Below are 23,733 nucleotides of genomic sequence, written 5' to 3'. Positions count from 1 at the left end.
ATTACACATCAGCATCTCCTTATTACTGTCCAACAATGAGCCCCTATCGCCCACTTCATGTCAATGTCAATGTCATTGCTGCTGCTTAAGAAGTCCCTTTAAATCCCACGTGATCCCATTGGGGGTTCCAAGCCTCATTTTGATGTCCTTTTCTTCCGGGCGCAGCGTGATGACGTCCCCAACAGCGCGCCGTTTAGTTTGATGCTGACTGGAGAGGCGAGAGGGACTGAGGGATAAAGAGTCGCTGGAGCCATGGGAGGGGGAGATCTGGTAAAGTATAACGGGGTCACAATATAGACTTATATATCTGTATAACCGGGACATACACTGAGTCTGCGCAGTCTCCTTCACTTACTTATTATTAGACTCCACTGTCAAGTCTCCTGTACAGACCGATTGTCTGACGCTTTATGTTTTATTCTTTATTCTTTCTGCTTTTTGTTCCCCTTTAAATTAATTGTCAGTCTCATGTACAGAGGGGGATTCTGAGACCATTTGTAATTGCTTTTCATTTGTTAGTATTTGTGGTTTTTTACTTATTTAGCTATTTATTCAGCAGCTCCCTAGTTTGTAATGTCAACCATTTGGTTGCTAGGCTTCAAATTCCCCTAGCAACCATGCATTGAGCTGTATCAGAGACTGGAGTATGAATAGGAGATGCAATAATAATTAGTTTGTAGCCTTGCACAGCAATTGTTTATTTAGATGGGTCAGTGACCCCCTTTTTATTCAGCAGCTCTCCAGTTTGTAATTTCAGCAGTCTGGTTGCTAAGGTCCAAATCCCCCTAGCAACCATGCACTGATTTGAATAAGAGACTGGAATATGAATAGGAGAGGCCTGAATAGAAAGATGAAAGATTTCAGCAGCTATGTTGTTGCTAAGGCCCAAATTCCCCTAGCAACCATGCATTGATTTGAATAAGAGACAGGAATATGAATAGGAGAGGCCTGAATAGAAAGATGAAAGATTTCAGCAGGTATCTGGTTGCTAAGGCCCAAATTCCCCTAGCAACCATGCACTGATTTGAATAAGAGACTGGAATATGAATAGGAGAGGCCTGAATAGAAAGATGAGGAATAAAAAGTAGCAATAACAATACATTTGTAGCCTTGGGGCAGAGACACACATGAAGATTCGGGGAGATTAGTCGCCTGGAAACAAATCGGCTCTTCATTCGGGCGACTAATCTCCCCAAACTGCCTCCTGCCGGTTAGAATGTAAATCACCAGCGGGATGGCAGTCTGGTTGCCTCACGAGGAAACTTCGGGCGACTTCGGAAAACAAATCACATCCCGCCGGTGATTTAGATTCTAGCAGACGGGAGGCAGTTTGGGGAGATTAGTTGCCCGAAGAAGAGGCGATTTGTTGCCAGACGATTAAATCTCCCTGAATCTGAGCGTGTGTCTCTGCCCTTACAGAGCATTTGTTTTTTTAGATGGGGTCAGTGACCCCCCCCCCATTGGAAAGCTGGAAAGAGTCAGAAGAAGAAGGCAAAAACTATATAAATAAAAAACAATGGAAAAGTTGCTAGGAATTGGCCAGTCTATAACATACTAAAAGTTAACATAAAGGTGAACCCACCCCTTTAACTCTCTAGATTTCCTTCATAGGTTTCTCCCGACCTATAGAGCGATCCAGTGGCAGGAGTGTAGCGGCGTCTTTATCCTGCAACTCCCTGCAACCCCTAACCCTCAATTAGGACTGGAAAGAGTCAGGAAAATAAGCAAATCATTTGATTCCGCAAGAATTAAAAAAGAATAATAAATGAAAACCAATTGAAATACTGCAAATAATCAGCTTTTCTATAACATATGGGGTGGCTCACCTTTTAAAGGAAAAAATGAAAGTTTTTTTAAGGTAATAAAAAATATAATGCAGTGTTGCCTTGCTGTGTTCTGCAGGGCAGAAAGATTCGTCCGAATCCTGCTGAAAAAAGACCAAATCCCGAAACGAATCCTGATTCGGTCCATCCCTATTCTAAGCAACTTTTCAATTGGTCTTCATTATTTATTATGGATGCACCAAATCCACTACTTTGGATTTGGCCAAACTCCCAAATCCTTCACAAAAGATTCGGCCAAATTCTGAATCCTAATTTCTATATTCAAATTAGGGGTGGGAAGGGAAAAACAGATTTTACTTCCTTGTTTTGTGACAAAAAGGCACATGATTTCCCTCCCTGTCCCTAATTTGCATATGCAAATTAGGATTCCGATTCTGTTTGGCCGAATCCTGGCTGAATCTCGAACTGAATCCTGGATTGGGTGCATCCCTGTTTATTTTTTTGTAGTTTTTGATTTGTCGCTTTCAAACAAGAGTCACTGACCCCATCTAAAAAAAACAAAAAAACAAATGCTTTGTAAGGTGGCACTTTATAATTATTACTTTTTATCACTTGTCTTCTGTTCAGTCCCTCTCCAATTTATATTCTCGTCACTTATTCAAATCGGTGCATGGTTGCTAGGGGAATTTGGACCTTAGCAACCAGACGGCTGAATTACAAACTGGAGAGCTGCTGAATAAAAAGCTAAATAAGTCAAAAACCACAAATAATAAAAAATGAAAACCAATTGCAAAGTGTCTCAGAATGTCCCTCTGTACATCGTACTAACAGTTAATTTAAAGGGGAACAAACCCTTTGAAACCCATGACTGCAGCACATACTGGATTATTACTGGATTATGTCTCTGTCTCATTGGCTCCTACTGACTTTGTTTCTCCGCCTGTCCCTGGTCAGAACCTGAAGAAGAGCTGGCACCCCCAGACCCTCCGTAACGTGGAGAAGGTGTGGAAAGCGGAACAGAAACATGAGGCCGAGAGGAAGAAGATCGAGGAGCTACAGAAAGAGCTGCGGGAGGAGCGAGCGAGGGAGGAGATGCAGCGATACGCCGAGGACACGGGCGCGGTTAAGTAAGATGGAAACCCAACGATGCTTTCATTTTGTTCGGGCAGTGACCCATTGGGTGAGCCGTGTTCTTTGTTCTTCTCAGGAAAAAAGATGATAAACTGGACTGGATGTACCAAGGCCCGGGGGGTGCAGTGAATCGCGAGGAATATCTGCTGGGGAGACCCGTGGACAAATACATCCTGGATAAAATGAAGGACCCCGAGAGCGGCCCCTCCTCTGAGACCGGACTCCTCCCCGGCTCCATATTCTCAGCAGCCGGAGCCAATTCCACCCTAGACATGGCCAACAAGATCCGTGAGGATCCGCTCTTCATGATCCGGTAATTCTTGTTCTCCGGTCACAACATTACAAGTCTAAACGTGTAGTTCAACTTTACATTAAAGGCATTGATCGCCTTCCAAACACTTTGCTTATGGTGAACAATCTGAAAACAACAAAGTCTTTTTTTCAATTACTTTCCATTATTTATTTTCTTACCTTTCTCCAAAAATTTAAGTTTAATATTTGTGTCTCTGGTGTCTCAGTCTGGCAGCTCAGTGATCCAGGAGCATCTGAACTGTTACAATTTGCTACATTTAGTTACTACATTTAGTTGGTACAATTAGTTGCTGCAATTAGATGCTGCAATCAGTTACTACATTAAGGCTAGGGGCACACGGCGCGATTTCGCCGCGATTCTGCGCTGGGCGAGTTGTCGCTGCGTTTTTTAAGCCGAAATAGCTTTGCTAACTTTGGCGCTGGCGTCAATGCAAATCGCGGCGAAATTGCTGCGCTAATTTACACGCGGCGATTCTTTTTCTACTGTCGCCCGGAAACGCCCAGCGAGGCAACTTCGGACGACAATAGAAAACGAATCGCCGCGTGTGAATTAGCGCAGCGATTTCGCCGCGATTTGCATTGACGCCAGCGCCAAAGTTAGCAAAGCTATTTCGGCTTAAAAAACGCAGCGACAACTCGCTTAGCGCAGAATCGCGGCGAAATCGCGCCGTGTGCCCCTACCCTCAGGGTTAGTTCACACAAGGAGATTCGGGGAGATTTTGTCGCCTGGCGACTATTCGCCTCTTCTTCTGGGTGATGATCTCCCCGAACTACCTCCTCGTGTCTTCGAACTTCGGGCGACTTCTGAAAACGCAGCGCCGCGTATGCTTTAGCGCAGGCGACTTTTCATTATAGCGGATGGGAAGACACAAGGAGGAAGTTCGGGGAGATTGTCGCCCAGAAGAAGAGGCGAATAGTCGCCAGGCGACAAAATTTCCCCGAATCTCCTTGTGTGAACTAACCCATAGTTGCTACAATCAGTTGCTACATTTAGCTGCTACATTTAGTTGCTACAAGTAGTTGCTACATTTAGTTGCTACAATTATTTGATACGTTAAGTTGCAACATTTAGTTGATACATTTCTCAGCAGCATCTCTGGAGTATTAGCAAGTATTGTATCAATTCTAACAGCTGCCTTTAATGAATCTCAGGGATTCTGCTCAGCAGGGACAAAGATAAGAAATGTATCAACTAAAGGTATCAATTTAGAACAGTTTATAGGGTCGGCGACCCCCTCCCAGAGCTGCTAAAGGGTCAGGGCACACGCTCAGATTTGTGGAAATTAGTAGCCCAGCAACAAATCTCCTCTTCTTCGGTGCGACTAATCTCCCCTAATTGCCTTCCCGTCGGCTAGAATGGAATTGCCGGCAGGATGGCATTCGGAGCGATTCGTTTTCCGGTTTCCTCCCAAGGCAACTTCGGAAAGCGAAGTGCCGCGAGTGCCATCCCGGGAAGGCAGTTTGGGGAGATTGTCACCCCGAAGAAGAGATTTGTTGCCGGGGCAACTAATCTTCCTGAATCCGCCTGTGTGTCCTGACCCTTAAACCCAGGATTGTCTCAGTTTGTGTTTGAGTAAGTGCTACGTCCGATGAAGCTGCATTAGATCCAGTTGAGCTGAAGCTTTGGTCTCAATCCAGTAAAGAAGCAGAACAACCTTCACAAATCAGCCCGGGAGCATTAGTCCGAGTCGCTGCATAAAATGTAATGACTTGTCGTCTTGGTTGCACTTTGAATTTTACAGGAAGAGAGAAGATGAGAAAAAGAGAGAAGTTCTGAAAAATCCTGTGAAGATGAAGAAGATTAGAGAAATGGTGAGCGGATTCTGCTTCTACTTAAATGACTTTATCTCTGCTGCATAGAAACAATATTTATATAAGTTTTGGCTTCTCTTAATTAGCAAGGCTTTAATTAGCATTAAATATCCTTTTAGTACTGGGACTGCTCTAACTCTGTACTGGACAAGACTTCTTGATAAACTGGATTCACTTTCAATCTTCCTGTGAATTCGTAAACGTAGCTTGTGCTGACTTCTCAATAAACTTGCCTGAATTCAAAAATATCCTTTAAGTAAAGGCAACGGAACCCTGACTTCTCCGACTCTTTAAACTCACAGCTGCAGAACAGCCTGGAGCAAAAGAGCAAGAAGAAGAAGAAGGAGAAAAAGAAGCGGAGAAAGGAGAGAAGGGCAGAGTCCAGCAGTGAGGAGGACAGCGGTGATGAAGAGGAAGACCATTGCAGGAATAGGTAGGGCTTTAGGGTTCAACTAGAGAAAACACAATGGACTGGGAGACATTATGGATTCTAGAAAGGAAAACATTGGGCACTAAGGAATTCCTGGAGGGGTTGATGGTTGTAGAAACTGCAAAGTTACCCCTTAATCATCAGACAGGAGTATTTGGTATATGGAGAAGGGTTAGACGAGAAGAATATTTGGACAACATAAGAAATGGTTACAGTGATAATGGTTGGGAAGGTAAGAAGAGAGGCGGAGTGAGGATTTTTGGGAGGAATAAGGAGTCTGATGTGAAAGAAGAGAAGTGTGAGGAAGGTGAGTATGAGGGTTGCTGGGCTGGATACTGTGTTAGGCCAGAGGGAATTTGCTGCTAAAGAGAAGAGGTGGGTGAGAAATGCTGTGAAATCCAAATGCCTTTATGGCACAGTTCAGAGTTCAAAGCTTCAGACGAGAGAAGGGTTAATTTAGTGCCATCTAATGGTTCTCACACAGAAATGACTCCACAACATTTGATACATCTGCTAAGGGGTTAAACATAATTGGTTTATTGACTGCAGCTCCCAATAAAACAACGTTTTGATTGGTCCTGCCACTATAAAACTATTACACAGATAATCTCAACCCTTCTACTCATTTGTTTCCTCTTTATTTACTTTTATTAATGTCGGTCGTATTCTCTCCCCTCAGGTCTCACAAGCAACGCAAACGTTCTCCTTCCCCCCAAGCTCGACACAGGGAGTCTGGATACGGCCTCCAGGTCACTTACCTCCAGTTGCTGGACTTGCTCATACGCTGGGGATGTACAGGGGGGAGGAGGAATGAGGATAAGGGGGAGGAGGAGGATGAGGAGAAGGATGAGGTTGAGGAGAAGGGCAAGGTTGAGGAGGAGAAGGTGAAGGAGGAGGTTGAGGAGAAGGATGAGGTTGAGGAGGAGGATGAGGTGAAGGAGGAGGTTGAGGAGAAGGACGAGGTGGAGGTGGAGGAGGAGAAGGTTGAGGAGGAGGTTGAGGAGAAGGACGAGGTGGAGGAGGAAGAGGAGAATGAGGATAAGTAGGAGGATGATGAGCAGGAGGACAAGTAGTAGTAGGTTTGACTGGGAATAAATCGGCCTTCATTGCTATTTGCACCAAGCAGCTCAGAGAGTATCCGGGTAAGTAACGAGTATCCTCTACTGACAAACTTTCCTTGATATTCAATAAATTAAGCCAAGAGCTGCCAGACTAAAAGAACTTTCAGGGTTTAGTGAAGCATGCTGGGAACAAGGGGCAAGGATCGGAGGTTGCCACATAATTGTCACGGAGCAGTGTTACTTGTCTCACAGGTCAGAGATCATGGACAAGTCAGCAGAGGAGGCCACACACATAAGGACAGAGCCCGGGCACATTCCCAGAGCCCCCACCGTGACAACAAGGGGCAAGTATCCAACTACCCGGCACAGGGCACATTATAAATATCTGTCGGCTGCTGTGCAAAACCTGCAGGGAAATATCTGTACTAGTGATGATACACCGAGTACTAAATCCTCTGACAACCCGTTTATTAGGGATGCACTGAATCCAGCATTCGGTTCCAGATTTGGTTTTTTTCAGCAGGGTTCGCATTCAGCCGAATCCTTCTGCCCAGCATATGCAAATTAGGGACGGGGAGGGAACTTGCGTGAAAAAAATATTTTCCCCTGCCACTCCTAATTTGCATATGCGAATTAGGATTCGGTTCGGTATTCGGACAAATCTTTCGCAAAGGATTCGGGGGTTCGGCTGAATCCAAAATAGTTTTTTTGGTGCATCCCTAACTTTTATCCCAATAGCAACAGAAATAAAGGTTTGGCCAGACTGCCCAGACATCACGGCTTCAGATTTGACTCTACTAAACACAAAAGTTTCAGCCAAATCTGAATCTTGGAATCAGTGATTTCATTTGCTCAATTCCCAAAACAACTCCTGCATTCGGCACATTTTTCTCGACTCGGCCGAGTCTCCCAGGGAAAAGAAAAATGTTTTGTGTTGATCCCTGAGAGGTGCAGTCACATATTGGGACCACAAAGAAAGTTGGAGACTGCTCAGTTGATTTTGATCTCTCTGGCTGAACTCGAGACAACAAGAGCCGCGTTTTCTAATAAAGTGACACTTTATCTTTTGTCATTTCCCCACGCAGGTCTAAGACGGGGGGCTCATACGGAGGCCGGAAAAGGAGCCCCTCCCCACAGAAACAAGAGCCGTACAGGAGACAGCGGCCTTCGGGTTATACCAAGTAAGAGCTTTGCACCAAACTGTAGCAGAGACTCCATTTATATTACTCATCGCATATATGTTCCTCTCGTGAACTGCAACTCCCATGTGCTCTCAGATGTTATAGGCTGGAGTTTAAAGCAGCTGGAGCCCCATAAATATTAAACTAAATATATGTCCCTTGTTGTAGTGGAACATTAACTTTGTCTAAAAAATACACATTTTATATATATATATATATGTATATATATATATATATATATATATATATATATATATATATATATATATATATATATATATATATATATATATATATATATATATATATATATATATATATAAAAAAAATGTATATGTTCTGAGTAAGGTAATTCTAGTGGAGGAGCTACTGAGACTACTGCTTGTTTCCCTGTGAAGCTGGATTAATCCCTATGATGCTCACTAAATACAGGGATATAATTAGGAATGCACCGAATCCACTATTTTGGATTCGGCCAAACCCCCAAATCCTTTATGACCGAGAACCGAATCCGAACCGGGTGGGAAGGGGAAAACATTTTTTACTTCCTTGATTTGTGACAAAAAGTCACACGATTTCCCTCCCCGCCCCTAACTTGCATATGCAAATTCGGTTCCGCCAAGGCAGAAGGATTCGGCCGAATCCAAATCCTGCTGAGAAAGTCCGAAACCTGGCCGAATCCTGAACCGAATCCTGGATTCAGTGTATCCCTAGATATAATGGGGAAAAAGGCGCCTTGTGTTGAAGGGCAAGTGCCAGGCTTCATGCCCCTCCTGTGCCCGTGTATTGAGTGGTTTGGGGCGCAGTCTCAGTTCTGCTTTATCTCCTCCCTAAGGAAACTCTCAGCTGAGGAGCTTGAACGGCGGAGGCAGGAGATGATGGAAGATGCCCAACAGCGGGAGAAGGAAAGAGAGCGCAATGTCAGAAGGTTCTATCAGGAGGAGGAGAAGGACAGACCGAAGGAGAGCAAGTTTATACAGTAAGGAATAAAACAGAATATATTTGACCTTTATGGAATCTCAAAAACCTTCTAACACAAAGAAACCTCAGGTTTAGGAGCAACTAATTTCTGCTTAAAAATAACAATGAAAAAGCGCCAGTTGCAGGTTGAGCTCAGATTTTATTGGTTGTTCTGAGTTACTGCCCAGTGTTTATAAATGAGCCCAAGTAGCACTTCTTGCTTATTCTTTACAATACTAGAGATCCATCTGGGAGTAAAACACTTGCACCAACATATTGTTGTCTTGTTCAAACACATTGCACTTAGCTGCAGTGTATCCTGAGTGGACTTGTATTAGACCAATCCAGTTCCAATCCAAGGGAATGTCAGGGATTCTAATGTTTTACCTGATACCCTGGGCCAGTGACACTCGCTAGTGGGCAACCCTCTTGCTTTGTGCACGTGTGCAGTAGAGTTAAACCCTGGACTTTAACAACAACATAAAAACTGATTTCACTTTAATGCACATGTGCGACTGCTGGATTTTGAAGAAGGAAGAGAATCCCTCGCTCACAAATCTCCCGACTGCAGCAGTTTTCTGGTAACTGGAGCACCAGCCCGGGGTATTGGCTCATTACAATCCTTGGGGTGCCCTAACATTTGCCACTTCTCCTTTAAAATGTCTATTGGTTGTAGTTGTGACACTTTTATTTCACCTGTTGGTTCTTCAAAGCAGCAGTGAGCGAAGGCAGTTCATCCAATTCCGCTTCTCCTGTTGTTGCAGTCGGGATACTACTGATCCCGTAGCCTTTGTTCATATTCGCTCTTCTTATTACAGGGGAAAGGGGGTAACGGTAAACTAGAATAAAGATCTGCTATTGCTTTATACTGAAACATATTAGATACAGGTATGGGACCTGTTATCCGGAATGCTCCGGACCTGGGGTTTGACCATTTCCGTAATTTGGATCTCATTGCCTTAAAGGGATACTGTCATGGGAAAAAAATTTTTTTTCAAAATGAATCAGTTAATAGTGCTGCTCCAGCAGAATTCTGCACTGAAATCCATTTCTCAAAAGAGCAAACTGATTTTTTTATATTCAAATTTGAAATCTGACATGGGGCTAGACATATTGTCAGTTTCCCAGCTGCCCCCAGTCATGTGACTCGTGCCTGCACTTCAGGAGAGAAATGCTTTCTGGCAGGCTGCTGTTTTTCCTTCTCAATGTAACTGAATGTGTCTCAGTGGGACCTGGATTTTACTATTGAGTGTTGTTCTTAGATCTACCAGGCAGCTGTTATCTTGTGTTAGGGAGCTGTTATCTGGTTACCTTCCCATTGGTCTGTTGGGGGGATATCAGTCCAACTTGCAGTACAGCAGTAAAGAGAGATTGAAGTTTATCAGAGCACAAGTCACATGACTGGGGGCAGCTGGGAAATTGACAAAATGTCTAGCCCCATGTCAGATTTCAAAATTGAATATAAAAAAATCTGTTTGTTCTTTTGAGAAATGGATTTCAGTGCAGAATTCTGCTGGAGCAGCTCTATTAACTGACTCATTTTGAAAAAAATTTTTTTTCCCATGACAGTATCCCTTTAAGTCTACTAGAAAATCATATAAACATGAAATAAAGCCAATAGGCTGGTTTTGCTTCCAATAAGGATTAATTATATCTTAGTTGGGATCAAGTACAAGCGACTGTTTTATTATTACACAGAAAAAGGAAATCATTTTTAAAAATTTGTATTATTTGATTATCATGGAGTCTGTGGGAGACAGAAATTCTGGATAACGAGTTCCCGATAACGGATCCCACACCTGTATTTAATGAAAAGAATAAATATTAATGGATCATTCTATTCAGTAACGACCACTTATATCCTGTCTCCACTTTCCAAGTTATTTATTTGTGGTGCAAAATGAGACGGAATCGCAGCACCTCCCTGGAAAACGATGTTTTTGGCTAAATTCAGGGACTTTTTGTTAACGGTTTGGTTTCTGTATCCGTCTGTCCCGCAGTCAAATGAAGCTCGAGAGCGCGGCCTCGTCATCAGTCGAGGATCGAGTCAAACGAAACATTCACGGGATCCAACGTACGTCTGCCGCCCTGGAAAGGAACTTTATGAAACGATGAATTCTCATTCGTCCGTGGCCTCCAGCAATTAAACGTGGCTCCTATAATGACTCACGGACGTTTCTTTATCTCCTCCAGAGAGAACAAGGGAACCATTTAATCCCCTTCTTTCTCCCTCTCGCTGTGACACAGTAAATTGCCCAAAGTCCCTGGAATTTCCCCTTTGTTTCCGACTCACAAAACTCGTTCTCCTTCGAGTGCAACAGGCGAGAAATCGATCAAAAATGTATCGTTTGCTGCAACGAGATGTTTAAATACTTTGTTTTTTAACTGGGATTTTATACTCTATCCAATCGCAATAACCGGGCAGAATCTGTCCCTTTTAACTAGGGATCTACTAAATCCAGGATTCAGTCCGGGATTCGGCCTTTTCAGCAGGATCTGAATTTGTACAAAACCATATGCAAATTAGGATTCGGTTCGGTATTCGGCCAAATCCAAAATCGTGGATTCGGTCCATCCCTAGTTTTAACAGTGGGGAAGATGCAGAGAGGCTTTATATTTGGTGCTGAGCCTGGATCACTAACACGGCTTTCATTAGCCCTTCATGTGGCCACTGATCCTGCTGGTGGGAGGAGCTTTCCTCTTGGATTTCATGAAATATCCTCAAAGTTCTTTCTGTCATTCCTCCATGAAATGGTGCTGATCTCACACTGTGTGTATTTACTCGGCTTTTACTTTGTTCACACAATTTAATTTTTTATTAAAGGATTCTCTTTTATACTTAAAATGTTTGCCTTTAATCCTTATAAAGGACTTGACAATTGTTTAAAAAAATAAGAATGTACCAGTGCATTATACTCATTTAGATATAGAAGAATTGAGCTTTTCTGGCTGATTTATTGAATATTTCTGCAAAACCCCTAATAATCCCTCCCTTCTCTTCCACTTGCTACTCCCTGAATTCCCAGGCTGTGCACTCAGCTCACTGCACTGTAGGACAGGAACCAATCAGCAGCTAGCAGGACCTGATAGGGAACTGAAGCCTGTCTGTGCTTGTGTGACTGCAGGGCTGTGATTGGCTGTCCCCTCCTAGACACGCCCACCCCTCATTTGAAACAGGGACCAGAGAACATCTATAGGGAGCTCTAATAAAGGGGCTATTTTGAAAGATAATAATGTAAAAGCGACACCATATATTACTTATAATTGGCTACACAATTAGGCTTTTTTCACTTATCCTATATGTCTTTTAAAAGAAACACATTAGCACATGGATATTTCTGTTGTTACATTTAGACTATTACATGTGACGTACAGTAAATATTCAGATTTGATGCTTCTGTACAAGTCTAACAAGAGAACACTGGGAAAGTAAAGTGAGATGGTAGCGCTGCAAAACAAATTTCCTTTTTTTCCCCTGCCGGCTGAATGACAACATTATCTGCATCCTGCTGAACAGCTTCTCATTGGCTATTGGGATGTTCCAATCAATCTCCTTATTCACAAACTTGGCCAGATCAAAGGTCTCTAGGGTTTGAAGGTCCATGGCTTGGACTAGTATTGGTCTAGTATTAAACTAGTATTGGATCCATCCAAGATAAAGGTCTATTCTCAGGCAGCCCCTTTTGTTTCTCCTTATTCACAAACTTGACCAGATCAAAGGTCTCTAGGGTTTGAAGGTCCATGGCTTGGACTAGTATTGGCATTGGACTAGTATTAAACTAGTATTGGCCTAGTCTTAAACTAGTATTGGGCTAGCCTTAAACTAGTATTGGGCTAGTCTTAAACTAGTATTGGGCTAGTAGTAGACTAGGATTGGGTCCATCCAAGATAAAGGTCTGTTCTCAGGCAGCCCCTTCTCTGTTTCTCCTTATTCACAAACTTGACCAGATCAAAGGACTCTAGGGTTTGAAGGTCCATGGCTTGGACTAGTATTGGCATTGGGCTAGTCTTAAACTAGTATTGGGCTAGTAGTAGACTAGTATTGGGTCCATCCAAGATAAAGGTCTGTTCTCAGGCAGCCCCTTTTGTTTCTCCTTATTCACAAACTTGACCAGATCAAAGGTCTCTAGGGTTTGAAGGTCCATGGCTTGGACTAGTATTGGCATTGGGCTAGTATTAAACTAGTATTGGCCTAGTCTTAAACTAGTATTGGGCTAGCCTTAAACTAGTATTGGGCTAGTAGTAGACTAGGATTGGGTCCATCCAAGATAAAGGTCTGTTCTCAGGCAGCCCCTTCTCAGTTTCTCCTTATTCACAAACTTGACCAGATCAAAGGTCTCTGGTGCATCAGACCTTGGGCTCGGTGGTTTTCCTGTGAGGTCCGGAGTGCGCTGCCGCAAAGATTGACTAGTAGTGCAGACCAGACTTAATGACCAGACACGTGAGCACACAATTGTGGTACCACAGCCAGACTGGGGGCAAAGAGAAGTAATAGAGGTGCAACTCACTATCTTCTGCCTGCTCTATGGCAGCTCCCATTCCTTCCATCATCTTGTGCTGCGCCCTGCTCTCATCAGCTTTACTTTTCTCTATTTGCCACATCACAATGGCGAGTGTCACTCAGTTAGGGATGCGCCAAATCCAGGATTCAGCCAAACCCTGTTTTGCATATGTAAATTCCGGGTGGGGAGGGAAATCGCATGACGGTCACAAAACAAGTAAAAAAAATGTTTCCACTTTTTCCTTTCCCATCTCTAATTTACATATGCAAATTAGGATTTGGATTCAGTTCTTGCCCAATCTTTCACGAAGGATTTGCCCGAATCCACTGCATCTCTACACTTAGTAGAATTCACAATGGGGGCATTTACTCCAGTGTATCTTCGTCAATTGTTGTAAATCACTAATAACCAAACAATCAATTTAATGAGGGGGAGGGGTGTTATCTTCCACATAATGGCACATATTTACCAGGTGTCACTCAGTATTTATCAGTCGAGCCCCCAGGGTCTGCCAATACATACGCACAGGGGGTCATTTATCAACACTGGGCAGTAACCCATGGCAACCAAATTGCTGCTTTCATTGTTCTACTTGCAGCTGGCTTTATAAAGCTAATTACTGATTGGTTGCTATAGGTAACTGCCCATGGGCAAATTTGCCCAGTGTTGATAAATGACCCCCACAATGTCCAACTGCCGTAGACCCAGAAAGTGTAAACCAGGCTACTGACCCTATTCCCCAACCCACACACTGGGGGGTACCAGGGCTCATGTATTGGGCCTTGAGGGGAGTCGGATGAGATGGAGTCGGGGGCAGTCGGACTTTCCTACACAAGCGACATTTAATGGAAGGATTTGGTCTCAGGAACTGAAAATACTGTATAGGGGGACCCTCTGATACTGGGACCTCAACGGAACATTGTCCTACCCCAGCTTGTAAAGGCACAGTGTTACCATGGAGATTCCCAGAACAGTCGGACTGTGAATTTCTTCCATTGAGTCAGGGCAAGAGTTTTGTTTTTCCTTTAAGGTTTGACCTTCAAAATGAACCCAAATCACGACCAGCAGACTCCCGTGTTTGTTACATCTTTTTTATTTTTACAAGGGAGGAGGTGTTCATGCGATGCTGCCTGCGTTGGACGCAATCCTGGGCCACAGATCGGCGCATTCCTTTGCCACAGGGCCTGTGATAGCCGAGCCTGAAGCAGAGAGAAAAAAACGTTTTAATTTACATTCTTGTGGCAAAACTACTGAAATCTCCCTTGGAAATGTCTTTCCTTTCTAAGTCTTGCAGCCCCATTACTAAACATGGGATATTCCCTTTTAGTGCTGATGGTCAGCTCTTATGCCTAGATTCTAGGCTGTGTGTTGCTATGAGAACACACTGGTGTGGCCCAGATCAATATTTTAGAATATATGGCTCCTGCACTCACTCATTGGAATTAAAAGGGTTAAATATTAGGGATGCACCGAATCCACTATTTTGGATTCAGCCGAATCCTTGTTGAAAGATTCGGCTGAATACCGCACCGGATCCTAATTTGCATATGCAAATTAGGGGCAGAAAAGAAGAGTGGAAAAAAATCTTGTGGCGAGAAGTCACGTGATTTCCCTACTCGTCCCTAATTTACATATGCAAATTAAGATTCGGCCAGGCACAAGGATTCGGCCGAATCCAAATCCTGCTCAAAAAGACAGAATCCCGAACCGAATCCTGGATTCGGTGCATCCCTAGTAAATATTTATGAATACTACATTCTGCTTTGTGAATCATCATTTTAACAGCAAGTTTAAGATTTGTAGAAACATCTGGACATTCCCACATCTAAAATCGTCTCTCCTGGAAAGGCCAAGGATTTGGGACCCCCATCAAAGGAGAGCCAATAAGAAGAGATCCACTTGTCACATGACTGATTGAAGTAGAACAGCACATGTCGCTGCCTCTTCACCCAAAAGTCATGTCTTTCTCTCCTCTTCCACGACAACTCATGGTGCCACGGGGCAGACACTGCAAGTGCTTTGAGAAGAGGGGTCGGTTTGAGAAGAGGGGTCGGTTTGAGAAGAGGGGTCGGTTTAAGCAGGGAGCCCCATTTATTCACTACTCCAGCTGAATATTCTCAATGTGATCAAACACCAAGCAATTCAGTCAGTAAGGGAAACACCCTAATTTGGTGCAATTTTATACACAGTTCTCTGGTGGGTTCATTTTTCACTGTCAGTTACCTCCATCCACACATCATGGCAGTTAGAAAGTACCTTTACATACAACTAAATCTCTTACCTTTCATCTCCCCCTTGTTGTTCACTATCACCCCCGCATTGTCTTCAAAATACAGGAACACCCCGTCTTTTCTCCGGTACGACTTCCGTTGCCGTATAACCACTGCCGGATGCACTGCAGATAAGAACAAACTGACAGTTAGTGGAGGCTGAAGCAGATGTTTGTAGCCAAAGAAACTCTGAATAGACCATAGGCCGTCTGAACTCGTCTCTCCTGCAAAAGGCAAGGATTTGGGACCCCCATCAAAGGAGAGCCAATAAGAAGAGATCCACTTGTCACATGACTGATTGAAGTAGAACAGCACATGTCGCTGCCTCTTCACCCAAAAGTCATGTCTTTCTCTCCTCTTCCACGACAACTCATGGTGCCACGGGGCAGACACTGCAAGTGCTTTGAGAAGAGGGATTGTTTGCTCAGTGGGCTCTGATTGGCTGTTGAGAAGCTAAGCTTAGGGCTCGTCACTAATTATCCAGCAGAAAATGAGCTTCCCTGGCTGTAATATAAGCTGATGCTACAGGTTTGCTGATTATTCAATTCTGATGCTAATTGCACTGGTTTCTGTGCTGCCATGTAGTAATTATGTGTATTAATTACTAATCAGCCTTATATTGTGACATTTCTATTCTATGTGTACTGTATATTGTGAGTGGCTCCCTAAGCTCAGTAAGTGACAGCAGCACAGAGCATGTGAATCAGTGAATCAGCAGAAAAGAAGATGGGGAGCTACTGGGGCATCTTTGGAGACACAGATCTTTACTGCTAAAGGGCTGTGGTTGCCTTGGGCTGGTACAGAAGCACAAAACATCATGTACAACATTTCTAGCTACTTCTTTAGTTCGGCTTTAGTTCTCCTTTAACCATAGATGAAGTTAGTAATAGAAGGAAAGCTAATCCACAGTTGCAGACAGGCTTTATGGGCTGTGATGCAGTAATGTTTCAGGAAATGTTACAGTTTAAGGCAAAATGCTCCGTGTAATGATTGTGTACAGGCCACTTACCCTTCTTCCTCAGTTCAGGTTTTCCTTTCTTCACTGTGGCCATCACCATGTCTCCAACCCCAGCGGCCGGCAGTCTGTTCAGACGTCCCTTGATGCCTTTCACAGAGATGATGTACAAGTTCTTTCCACCTAGAAGGGGGGGACACCATTAGGCCCATTAGCAAAGGCTGCACCACGTACTCAGCAATGCAGGTTATTTGTGATTGTGTAAATAAAAACAAAAACAGAACTCACTATCCTTTGAATAGTAAGCTCCTTGCTTTAAAAGCACCAACCACTTATTTTGTTCACGTAACTTTGTTCTAGTAAAGGGGAACTGCAGTCAATATGGAGACACTGCACGGAACAGAATATATTTCCCCACCAAACACCAACCATATATAAAACACTGGGGGAAAATATTTGAAGAGAAAGAGAATGTATAAAGTGTCACATGACTGATTGAAGTAGAACAGCACATGTCGCTGCCTCTTCACCCAAAAGTCATGTCTTTCTCTCCTCTTCCACGACAACTCATGGTGCCACGGGGCAGACACTGCAAGTGCTTTGAGAAGAGGGATTTGTTTCTACACTTTACACACTCAGGGAAAGCGGAAGAAGGAAAGGCTAAAAGTAAGTCAGCATTATCAGAAAGATCTATATAAATACACCAGTAACCCCTCAAAGTAATGCTGCTCTGAGTCCTCTGTCAAACAGCACATTTCTTTCCTTCTATTGTGTACTCATGGGCTTCTGTATCAGACTAACTGTTTTCAGCTTAAACCTCCAGGGCTAGGGCTTGAGCATGCTCAGTTTGCTCCTCTCCCTCCCCTCCCTGCTGTAATCTCAGCCCAGTGCTATGAGTGAGCAGGAAATTATGTCACACCAAGGTAATATGGCAGCTGCTATCCTAAAGAAACAGAGCTTCTAGAGCGGTTTACTCAGGTATTGTAAAGAATTCTGCATAATATAGTCTTATAGCTTGCACTGTTGTGGCTGATCTATTGGTAATAAACTGCTTCTGTAGCCTTCATTCTGCTTTAAAGAACAAGAAACAAAATTCCTAATGTTCTTTCTTGTTCATTAAAATAATTTTGCTTTCACTGAGCCAGAGTACTTTGGACACAGAGGAAATTTAGTAGCAATGGGCAATTTTTACACAGGTACTATAACCCATAACAACCAATCAGGGATTTTCGTTCAGCTTCTAACTTGCCACAGACACATGAAAGCAAATTGCTGATTGGCGGATACTGCACTTTCCCAGTGTGGCTATCTGAGCCCCGGTGTCACCACTAAAGTAAAAATCAAGAGAATAAACGTTGAATTAGCGCCGAGCAGCATTTAAAGCCCAGTGGTGCCTCCAAGCAACGCTTAATAGAAGAGACGAAGCTAAATTGTCCAATCTGGCCGTATGGTGGTTTGAAAGACTTAATGATGTTATCAAGTTAAAAAAGAAGTAGCAGTGCTACTGTAAAAGCAGGAAAACACAGAATACCTTTAAAACAAGTGAATGTAAAACTGATGAGGGGGCTATTCTAAGCACTTTTGTAATTTACATCCATTATTTTTTATTCCAAGTTATTAAGAGAATATGAATTGTTCCAAGAGCTCCAGCTGCTGTTCATTTTCTGACCAGCAAGTAGTCAAGGAAGGAGAAAGAAAGAGGCTGATGTTCTTCTGCTTAGGAAAGATGTGAGAAAGGTTTCTAATTTTATTCCTAAGCAGAAGAACATCAGCCGCTTTCTTTCTCCTGACAACTTCATTGGCTGCTTGGTGGTCAGAAACTGATCAGCGGGTACAAACATCCCTTAATATCTTGGAATAAAAAAAAAAAAAAAATGATGCAAGTGACAAAAGTGCTTAGAATAAAACCCTCGTCAATTTTACACTCACTTATTTTGAAGGTTTACTTGTCCTTTAAAGATACAATGAAGAGAAATATTGCACTGCAGCCCTTACCTGTGTTGTCAGCGCAGTTAATGACGGCTCCCACGGGGAGACCAAGGGAGATGCGAAACTTCGCACCGGATGAACCTCCGCGTCCTAAAGGCGACAAAGCCGAGTTAGTGAATGAAAACAATATCAGAACCCTTCAAAAATATTTGAAGAGAAAGAGAATGTATAAAGTGTCACATGACTGATTGAAGTAGAACAGCACATGTCGCTGCCTCTTCACCCAAAAGTCATGTCTTTCTCTCCTCTTCCACGACAACTCATGGTGCCACGGGGCAGACACTGCAAGTGCTTTGAGAAGAGGGATTTGTTTCTACACTTTACACACTCAGGGAAAGCAGGAGGAGGAAAAAGCTAAATGTAAATAAGTTGTATCAGAAAGATCTATATAAATACACCAGTAATCCCTCAAAGTTTTCTCGCTCATTATTATATATATATATATATATATATACACACACACACACACGCACACACACACACACACATAAAAGAGAGCAGCATATACTCCTGAGAGCAAAGTACAATGATCAGTAAGTAAAACTATAGGACACAAGGGATAAAAGCTCATGGGAGATTTAGTAGCAATGGGCAGTTTTTACACAAGTACAATAACCAGCCCCAGTATTTGAGCCCCGGTGTCACCACTAAAGTAAAAATCAAGAGAATAAACGTTGAATTAGCGCCGAGCAGCATTTAAAGCCCAGTGGTGCCTCCAAGCAACAGTTAATAGAGAGACAAAACTGTCCCGTGATGTCGGTCCCGTGTGGATTGAAACATTTACAGATTGAGACGAATAAACACTGTTCACATTTGTCAAAATCGACTGTTTCTACAGTTGGACGATGTGATTCTTTGGTGATCACCGACCTTTACTGTTAGTGGGGAGTGCGCTGAATAAATGTATAATATATATATAAATATGGCACCCCTTAACTACTGTGTGACACTGCCCTCTGCTTGTCACAACCTCGTAACCCTTCAGGGGCAACGGAGGCATAGAGAGGGGGCAACGGAGGCATAGAGGGGGCAACGGAGGCACAGAGGGGGGCAACGGAGGCATAGAGGGGGCAACGGAGGCACAGAGGGGGCATAGATGGGGCAACGGAGGTATAGAGGAGGTAAAGTGGGGCAACAGAGTAGGAGAGGGGGCAACAGAAAAATGGCATGCACTGACAGCACCTTATAATACATAAACTTCATATATATACATACACACACACACACACAATTATATACACATTACACACACTATAACACATATATATAATACACAAGTCAATATAAAGTCACTGTAGCCCAGTCACACAGTCTGACATTAGTGAGAGATCAGAATTAGCAGAGAATAAGCAGAGAATTAGCAGAGACAATGAATGTAAGAGAAAAGTGACGGTAGATAAAACATGGCTTCCCCTCAGAGGATCAGCAAGAGATTCCCGGGACATTTAAGGTTTCCCCGCAGCTCCCACACTTCCCACTATCGCTCATATGGACACGAGGGGAGAGAGTGGGGAACAGAAAGAGGCCTCACATCATTTCAGCCATCGGCAACGCGAACAAAGCGGCAGATGACGACGGATTTAAGTCACGAGCGCTCAGCCCTCACCTCTCTTAGACATCTTGGTTACCGGAAAGAGAAAGAGGCGGGCGCAAGGGATGCCGGGATATAGCAGCCAGTTGAGCAAGGGAGGGAGACAGGGGGGCGGCACCACGTGATATCGTCAGTCTGATTGGACGTGCCGTACGTTGGACGGCGCAGCCACGTGACCAGGAAATGGGAGGCGTGGCGTGAAGCTAATGGCTACTTGTGACGTTATCACCTATAGAAAGTAGAAAGTCTGTCAGTTACAATAAGGAAAAGGTTGGGATCGTTTTATTTATCATTTTCCCAATATTTCAGTTTTTGTACAAAAAAGCCAGAGCGTTAGAAACAGTTGTAATGAGTTTGTTTGTAGTGAAATAATAAGTGACAGTCCCAGTCCCTCTCACTTGTCTTCTCTTTTATTTCCTGTTATTTCTATTATTTACTTCTCAAATACTTTCCCCATAATTCCTCTCTCTACTATATTCCTCTATAAACACTCTCTCTTCATTCTCTCTTCATACACTCTTTTTATCCTCTCTTCATTCTCTCCCTTCTCCCTTCACTCTTCATTCTCTCTTCACTCTCTTCATTCTCTTCTCTTTTCATTCTCTTTATTCTCTCTTCATTCTCTCTCTTCACTCTCTCTTCATTCTCTTTATTCTCTCTCTTTATTCTCTCTTCATTCTCTTTATCCTCTCTTCACTCTCTCTTCATTCTCTCTCTTCATTCTCTTTATTCTCTCTTCATTCTCTCCCTTCACTCTTCATTCTCTCTTCACTCTCTTCATTCTCTCTTTATTCTCTCTTCATTCTCTTCACTCTCTCTTCACTCTCTTCATTCTCTTCACTCCCTTTATTCTCTCTTCACTCTCTTTACTCTCTTCACTCTCTTTATTCTCTTCACTCTCTTTATTCTCTTCACTCTCTCTTCACTCTCTTTATTCTCTCTTCACTCTCTTTATTCTCTCTTCACTCTCTTTACTCTCTTCACTCTCTTTATTCTCTTCACTCTCTCTTCACTCTCTTTATTCTCTCTTCACTCTCTTCACTCTCTTTATTCTCTCTTCACTCTCTTTATTCTCTCTTCACTCTCTTTATTCTCTCTTCACTCTCTTTATTCTCTCTTCACTCTCTTTATTCTCTCTTCACTCTCTTTATTCTCTCTTCACTCTCTTTCATTCTCTTCACTCTCTCTTCACTCTCTTTATTCTTTCTTTATTCTCTCTTCACTCTTCTTATTCTCTCTTCACTCTCTCTCTTCACTCTTTATTCTCTCTTCACTCTCTCTTCATTCTCTTTTCATTCTCGCTTCATTTTCTTTTCATTCTCTCTTCTCTCCCTTGGTCGCCTCTGGCTGATAAATGACAATAAAACCTTCTTTTCTATTGGTCATGAGCTGAATTCGTCTCCAGTTCATTATCCATCAGGGTGACGGTTACATCTAAGTAAGTGATATTTTATATGAAATTCACACATGAAAGGGTACGACCTGCCCAGACTCAGGGTTTCCAGGTTGGCAGTTTTCCTAATTTAAAGGCCAGGCTGGTTTTGAAAGTACAAACTAGCCAAGGGACAGATTTGGGCTACTTTTTGAGCCTTTGGCTGGTTTGTTTAGAAATCAGCCAAAGTTTTTTGTTGCCAAGCCTGTGTCTCCCAATGCATTTTGGGTAATGTTGTTTTTGTGTAACAATTTGCCAAGTTGAATGGAAACTACAATACCCAGCATGCAATGGGACTGACTTGTGTAGAAGTCTGAAATTACCAGATTTGGGTCTCTGTACCCCAGTCTCCTGTCACTCTTAAACATTCTCACATTTTCCAGTGACTTTCCTCAATTTCAGACAATTTTGGGGCAAAAGTCTTCTGGCCACCAAAATGTCTAGAGGTTCAGCTGTTTTACCAATATTTATTGAAATTGCCCTAATGGGGCCCCTATACCTCCTGGGCCCCCTCTGTAATTACCCTGGGGACGGGCGAATCTGTCCCATTTTACATCATCAAAAAATTTGCAAAACAGACAATTTTAAAATGGCGTATATTCACATATATATTCATTTACTTTTTAGACTTTTTTTAACTGCGCATATTGTGCTATTTTTTGGCTACTTTTGATGTGCCTCTTGGCTAATTTTGGGGCTGGTTTTGTAGCCGACTTTGGCTGGTTTTGAAAAACAAGACCTGGCAACCCTGCCCAGACTGGCCATCTGGAAACTGGGGGCTGCATTAAGCTGCCATAGACTGTTGCTTTATAATGGCCTGTGTATGGCTGTTTGATAGTGATGTGCGGGCCCAATACCCAAGGGTTCGAGCCGACCTCACACCCCCCCTTTTCGGGTCACGGGCACGGGTTGAGCTTTTGACTGCTCTCCCCCCCCCCCACGACCTTACAAATGCCGGCTTCCGACTTTGAACTTTTATATGTCTAGCCTGATTCCTTCTTCCACCTCCCAGTATGATCACTCAGGACCGCCATCAGAAATCGCAGGGCCCCATACGACAAAATTTCCTGGGCCCCCTGAGCTGCGCCCACCGCAAGCCCCACTTACAGGTCTGCCCTCCCCAACCCACAGGTCCGCCCCCCACCACACAGTAAAAAAACAAAATAAATATTGGTGGCTAGGGTTCCCACATGTTAATAAAAAGATATTGGTGGTCAGGGCCCCCCATAAAAAAACATTTGTGGCCAGGGCCCCTCCATTAAAAAATATTGGTGGCTAGAACCCCCCCCCCACCACACATTATAAGAAAATTGGTGGCCAGGGCCCCTTAAACATCCATGCCTTCCCGAAGTCAGCAGCTCTCACAAAGATGGGGGGCCCGGCTAATCAAGTAAGTGTGGCGTAGCAGGGCCCCACTTACCCTCGGGGCCCCCTACAACTCTCCCCCCTATCCCCCCCTGATGGCTGCCCTGTGATCACTAGTGTAGGTACAGGCCACAAGCCAATTACCAAACACAGGGAAATGCTAAAAGCTTCAGATGTTCCAGTTCTCGGTTGCTGAAAAGGAAGCAGAGGTAAATACAGCAGGAGATCTGAGCCAAGAAACAGGAAGTCTGATCGTCAGTCAGGAACAATATGGATGTGAGTTCTATAATATCCAGCAAAACAAAAACATTGAACAGAATATTGTCAGGAAAACTGAGGAACCATTATCTTGACTGCATTATAGAATCAGCTGCGAGGAAGCAAAACGTTCCAGTATTTAAATGCAACATTTCAGTATCACTTTAAGTGCATTACTGGCCTTTTTCTTAACTGTTGGCTGGTGGTAGGCCCAAAATACTTGCCTGCTTGGTCAAATGACACTGACACGTTCCTATTAATATCTGAAATGCGTCAGTATTTTTTGTAAAGTTTGGTTACGCTAAAACTAGGCTTGTGCTAAATCCATGATCTTCCCCTTTACATAAGAGCAAAATTAGCTTTTATTTCCCTTTGAACTAAATAACTAAAATCATCTTGTGCCTGAAGTACTACCACCCAGCTAACGCTTTATTCTTGTCGTTATTAACAGGCTCTGCTGTGGTTTGATGCGGTGACAATCGCAGAAATCGTCCACTCACAATAGAGAGAAAGACTGACTCTGAACAAAGGCGATTCTGAGCGTTGACCCGTGCGGAGAGTCGCAGCGGATTTTTCCTGAGTCAGAATTTCCCGTCTCTGCAACTCCAGCCTTTGTTTCTCTGCAGCAGTTTCATCATAGGACTTTGTTGCATGAGTATTGGCACTTTGCATGGTAGTAATAAACTGCCCATTAACACAA

General features: G+C 43.3%; 2 protein-coding genes and 2 non-coding genes across 5 annotated transcripts; 1 reads left to right on the top strand and 3 right to left on the bottom strand.

Annotated features, from left to right (window-relative positions):
* The first annotated feature begins 113 nt into the window (after nucleotides 1–113).
* Nucleotides 114–23,733, top strand: cwc25.S (CWC25 spliceosome-associated protein homolog S homeolog). 2 transcript variants are annotated; one of them, XM_041577790.1, is made up of 10 exons: nucleotides 114–270; nucleotides 2,739–2,911; nucleotides 2,992–3,228; nucleotides 4,970–5,039; nucleotides 5,342–5,472; nucleotides 6,149–6,218; nucleotides 6,783–6,874; nucleotides 7,616–7,711; nucleotides 8,547–8,690; nucleotides 23,485–23,733. In XM_041577790.1, the coding sequence occupies exons 1-10, from the start codon at nucleotides 253–255 to the stop codon at nucleotides 23,507–23,509; spliced, it is 1,056 nt and encodes a 351-aa protein (XP_041433724.1). In that variant the 5' UTR covers nucleotides 114–252; the 3' UTR covers nucleotides 23,510–23,733.
* rpl23.S (ribosomal protein L23 S homeolog) lies at nucleotides 14,251–20,011 on the bottom strand. Its single transcript, NM_001092452.1, has 5 exons — nucleotides 19,994–20,011; nucleotides 18,394–18,477; nucleotides 16,453–16,581; nucleotides 15,455–15,568; nucleotides 14,251–14,372 (listed from the first exon to the last, which is right to left on the bottom strand). Exons 1-5 carry the CDS (start codon nucleotides 20,004–20,006, stop codon nucleotides 14,290–14,292), a joined length of 423 nt encoding a protein of 140 aa, NP_001085921.1. The 5' UTR covers nucleotides 20,007–20,011; the 3' UTR covers nucleotides 14,251–14,289.
* On the bottom strand, nucleotides 15,071–15,203 carry LOC121399223. Its single transcript, XR_005964833.1, has one exon. It is a non-coding gene; the product is annotated as a small nucleolar RNA SNORA21 (small nucleolar RNA).
* On the bottom strand, nucleotides 15,725–15,857 carry LOC121399224. Its single transcript, XR_005964834.1, has one exon. It is a non-coding gene; the product is annotated as a small nucleolar RNA SNORA21 (small nucleolar RNA).

Source organism: Xenopus laevis, chromosome 9_10S, assembly GCF_017654675.1.
Source record: "Xenopus laevis strain J_2021 chromosome 9_10S, Xenopus_laevis_v10.1, whole genome shotgun sequence".
Lineage (NCBI taxonomy): Eukaryota > Metazoa > Chordata > Amphibia > Anura > Pipidae > Xenopus > Xenopus laevis.
This window is presented reverse-complemented; position numbering and strand designations above follow the sequence as displayed.